We start from the raw sequence: 5,105 nt of genomic DNA, 5'->3' as shown, positions 1-5,105 counted from the left end.
AAATTTCAATTTAGTTTTCTTAATTGTGGAATGGGACAATCACATTTCTATTATAAGGTCAGTATTAAGAGATTAATAAAAAAAATGTGTAAGGAAAAGTACAAAATATGTTCATCATTAGCATACCTTCAGTAGCAACATGAGACTGAACTCTCAAAAGGATCATTATAAATAAGGAAAAGATTCCTAGGGTATCTCAATACAGACAAGAAAAAAAAATATTGACCTTTAGAAACAAAATTAATCTGGCAGTTTAATCGCAAAAATATTTGAACTGTATTCAAGAATTCTACCAAACAAGATTGCACTGGGTTCTTATAGCGCACCAGTGCCAATATTTGGGCTGTAGCTTGCAGCTCCCCTGCAAATGCTCGGCCATTCGACTTGTTATATATTTTGTAAGAAATTGCAGCAGGTCGGGACATGATCAAGATTTCCCAAAACTGAATTGACAGTCAGTAAACAGGTTGTATGCCTACACAATAGGCTTTTGTGCGCTTTAAAAGAAACCCATCTATATCATGCAAGATGAGTAGGGTATTGTATTGGTCCATAACTATTGTGGTGGACAGACAAGAGCAGCTGGTACCAGTTTACCAGTTGCACAGGTACAAAGTGATAGGGGTAAGCAAGTTACTAGTGCTCACATTTAGAGCCATGTGTGTCATGTTTTAATATAATATTATAATGTAGTATTACTATAATTGTTATGTGCGTTTGATTGCGAATGATTGCTAAATTTATTTTACACTATGGAAACATCTATGTAATTAGGTAACTGTAGGTTTACTGTACAGTACATTACATACTATAATACTGTATATTTTTTTTTTTCAGAAAGTAAAGAGAAGCACAATCAAATTAGTTTAAAAAGTTTAGAAGGTTAAGTGACAATATGGCATCTAGTGAAGGTAAGAAAGAAATTTTCAGTGCTCTGTACTTCTATCCTAAGGCAGGAATTGTTTTATACCTTGTTTTTTCGAACTTATTTTTGTAGACATCGTCAAAGGAGGGCTGAAAAATATAAAAATAAAATTTTGTTTTCTTATTTAGCAAGCAGGTTTGCCAAAGACATTCAGATGGAGAAGAAAATATAATAACATCTTATAAAATATATAAAATATAATTGTTGAACGTAAAAAGTGTAGTTTATGAAATGGTTAAATACTTAAAATCTATATGAAGAAATACTGTAAATCACAGGTGGGAAAAGTGTTTTTGTGGCCTGCAAAGATGAATTAAAACTTCTATATGTGTGTGGCCCGCCAGGCAACATTGACTAGAAAACATCTTGTTTTTTACGGCCCGACACTGATCATATGTAATAAATAACATTAAAACTACAAATAAAGTGGTGTAAAAGCAGTGCTTGGAGGTTTTTGGAAGCTCACTGGAAACATCAAGTTTGGGTGCGGCCCTCTGTGTTAAATCAAAAATTCACTTTGGCCATCCGACCGATTTTTATGCCCACCCCTGGTGTAAATATATCTTGTTTTATTTCAAGGCAGCGGCTTGCATAAAGAAAGAAAAACTAATTAGCCAAAAATAAAATTTTATTTATACAGTCGAGTCCGGGATGGCAATGGGAGTATAGCTAAGCGTCTCGTTTTCACAGCGTCTGGTATGCTTGTCGTTAAACGATGTCTATTAAACTATCGTCTGGTTTTTCGAGTGAGTGTTACCGTCCTGAATTGGACAAATCGTCCGAGATTTAGAATAGGGAGTTCATGTTTTCAAAAAGTATTTTATTAAAAGAAGAATAGGAATGAGTTTGGGACTTAAGAAAATGTTCGTTTTTGCGTGAAATTGGATTTTGTGGGCATTGTTCTATGTTAATATTTTTTTCGAAAATGTGCAAGTCGAAATCTGTATAACTCGAACTTTTTATGCCAGTCCCATTAGATTCGACTTAGGCGAACTCGACTGTATTTAAAATTATCAGTATTTACAAGCAGCAGATTTGTACAACAAGGTATGAAAAAGTCTTGCCTAAAGTCATTTAAATCTTTAATTAAAAAAATATTAGCAGTCTTGTTGATCAAGTTTAACTTTATCGATAAGACTGTATCAACTTTATTGTTGGCTTTCAATTGAAAATATATTTCTGGGATAAATATAATAATACATTTCCTATACTAGTACACTAGGATTATACAGTCCGCCCTCCAATTCAAGACCCCTCTAATTCGAGACCACTTATTCGAAGTACCAACTGACCACCTATCTTTTAACACTGTGCTAACCCTCTATTTATAAGACCTCTCTAATTAAAGACCACGTTTATAGAAGTGACCACGTTTATAGAAGTGACAAAATGACCTCCAATTCAAGACCACATTTAAAAATAGAATCTAACAGATTCAAGTTTTTTAACAAATTAAATACTCTTTAATTCGAAAAATTGAACTTCAACATTATAGTATACCAGATGTATTATCCAAATAAAGGTTTCTTAAGTGTATTATCTTTGAAAAAGCTAGTTTAAAAAAATAAATGTTTAGTTTTAGGCCACTGGCTGTCATGAAATATATTAAGTAAATGTTTTACAATGATCTGTTGGCACCTCTTGCCAAAAAAGTGCTATTGAATCAGCTACTAATTTGATACAATCCTACATTTCCGAATTTCTTCTTCAGCCATTGAATGATGCACAACCCCCCACTTTATCATGGCCATGACGAATTTTAAAATTTGAGAATTGCTTATTGACGATTGGGAACATAAGGAAAAGCCAAGTAACACAAAAGAAAAAACATCTTTCTTACGTAAAGGATAGACCCTACAAATAAAGCGTAAATGTTATGTCTACTTACTTTAAAAAAATGTATTTTAAACAGTTTCAAATAGGTCAAAACAATTAAAAAGCAAACAACAGTTTCTATGAAATAAATAAATGGCTGTCCCATGTTGTTTTTTGGAGACCACTTTTATCTTTGGTCTTCATGTAAAGGTTTCAGTTTCAATAACCCTCCAATTACGCTGTTTGGAGACCACCTTTAGTCCGTGCTATTTAGAGGTTTCTGATTCAAGACCGAACCTCGAGACTGCCCCAAATTCCAGGTACACATAGTGGTCTTGAATTGGAGGGCGGACTCTGTTCACCATTCAATTAAATGATTTTATACCTTTAGGCAAAAACATTGAAGAGTTTTGACTGGTTAAAAGCTAGGCCAAAAGCAGTATCCAGTTTGATTTTATCAGCACAATTTTTTTTCTGATTTGAGAGAATGGTTATTGATAGGCCTAGACTTTGATCACGTACTAGCTTGCATTTTGATGCTAGTTCTTTATTAAACAAACATAACAGAATATATTTTTGCTGCAACCGGCCTATAATAATTAAGGTCTGCATCATTTGTTCCCTGGTATGCGACGATTGCACTGTTACGCTAGGTTCAGCCTTTACCAATTTCTGATAATAGAAATTTCACATTTTCATCAGTTATCACTCCATTTAAAAATCTAATAGACCAATCATTAATAAACCATTAACTAACACATTTTATTCAGTTGATAGTAGTGCAAAATATTGTCATAAACTGTACCAGTTTTAGACTTTTTGAGACTACAGTAGTTGAGATTTTTAATAAATATCTCAACTAGTCTCGAAATGCTACTGTTGTTTCAATTACCCTCTTTTCAAAACATAGGAATATTTTAATTACAACAGTATCACTCCAGCAAGTTGTTAATTCTATGAGAGTAAAGCTTAATTTATTATATATATATGTAATATTTATCAATATTTTATTTATTTATTTTTGTGTCCTCTGCACTTGACTATTATTTCTTAATATACTACAAATTCAACTAATGTAATAAAAGTACAATTCAAAAATATTACTCAATGTATAAATGTTTAATTACTATTTCATTTACAGACTTTCCAAATGTACCTTCGAACTCTGGAGAAGGATATAGTGAAGGTAATTAATATGTAATATGTATCAATTAAAATCAATCAACATTTTATTTTTCTACCTATGTTACATAAATTTAAGATGACGCTATTTTTTCATGGTTCTGGGTTAATTTCATTGGGGTCTATTTTACAATAGCCTGGTTCACGTCGAACTTTATCTAGATATACCCGTCTTGAAACATGATACGATAATCCCCTAATTGCGTTCGATGCCAAAGTTAGAGCCAGATAAACAGCCAGCCAGTTTCAGGCCATCGACGTCACACGGTGGAAAGGCTTGTTTAATAAAACATCTACTGCATTGTAAACTACTGTAGAGAAAGTAAGTTTCCACTACCTAACCTAGCCTACCAGTGCAGCAGCGTGTTCTATCGCAATCTAAGTACGATAGTAGATTCTCTAGGCCCTATCTAAATTTACCTTCGATAAAAAACAAATTATATTAATCGCTAATAGCATTCTTCCATTTAACAAAATATTGTTTTAATTTTCATTAAAACGTCTGTATACTTTATGGACCTTTCTGTCTGTTTTGTAGTGTTTAGATCAGTCAATTGTGTTGTTTACATGCACTTCGCGAAAATCTAGCTTCGCGGTGTCAAATAAGTTGCTGACTTCCACACACTTTTTTATTTCGTCATCATAAACATGTGCCCTCATTTTAACGACTGGCGTTGGTGGTAGTTCGTTGAAACTGAATTAATAGCGACTATTATAGCAGAAATGGAAAATATTGAATTGTCAATAAATAAATACAACAAATCTGATTTTATTATTAAGAAAAATACACATTATCACTTTGAAAACTGTACGTAATCGGACTTTTTAACGTTATTACTTGGTCGATGATGCAAAGGTCATTGGTAATATCGACTATTCGTAAAACGGACGTTTGCTTGGTTTTTACACATAATATTACAAATAATTTCTGAAAACCAGACTAATGAGACTACTTCGATGCTATTGTTAGCATTGTTGGAGTACGTTGTTGCCAGCCAGAAGATGATAAGGTGGTACAATACAACAACACTGGCTTAGATGCCTACTTTACGTAGTCGTGTCCTTGTAATCCGAGCCAACTTTACCGTTAAGCAAGTTAATTTACCGTTATTCTAGTAAAAGTTAAGTCACTTAAGTGACTTAATTCCTTTATCTAGCTATAATTGAGTGGTTCACGTCGAAC

General features: G+C 33.0%; 1 protein-coding gene across 6 annotated transcripts in view; it reads left to right on the top strand.

Annotated features, from left to right (window-relative positions):
- The window catches only part of LOC117102330, a 67,634-nt gene that overhangs the window by 19,833 nt on the left and 42,696 nt on the right, over window positions 1–5,105 (top strand). For 4 of the 6 annotated variants that reach the window (XM_033242594.1, XM_033242598.1, XM_033242597.1 and 1 more), the window contains exons 2-3: window positions 838–911; window positions 3,882–3,926. In XM_033242594.1, the coding sequence (XP_033098485.1) occupies window positions 896–911; window positions 3,882–3,926 (61 nt within the window). In that variant the 5' untranslated portion in view covers window positions 838–895. The remainder of the gene's footprint in view (window positions 1–837; window positions 912–3,881; window positions 3,927–5,105) is intronic. The other 2 variants (XM_033242596.1, XM_033242595.1) reach the window with 1 other exon arrangement.

This window comes from Anneissia japonica, unplaced genomic scaffold (genome assembly GCF_011630105.1).
Source record: "Anneissia japonica isolate Jap-2015-1 unplaced genomic scaffold, ASM1163010v1 scaffold1937_len94397_cov108, whole genome shotgun sequence".
In the NCBI taxonomy this organism is placed as follows: Eukaryota; Metazoa; Echinodermata; class Crinoidea; order Comatulida; family Comatulidae; genus Anneissia; species Anneissia japonica.
This window is presented reverse-complemented; position numbering and strand designations above follow the sequence as displayed.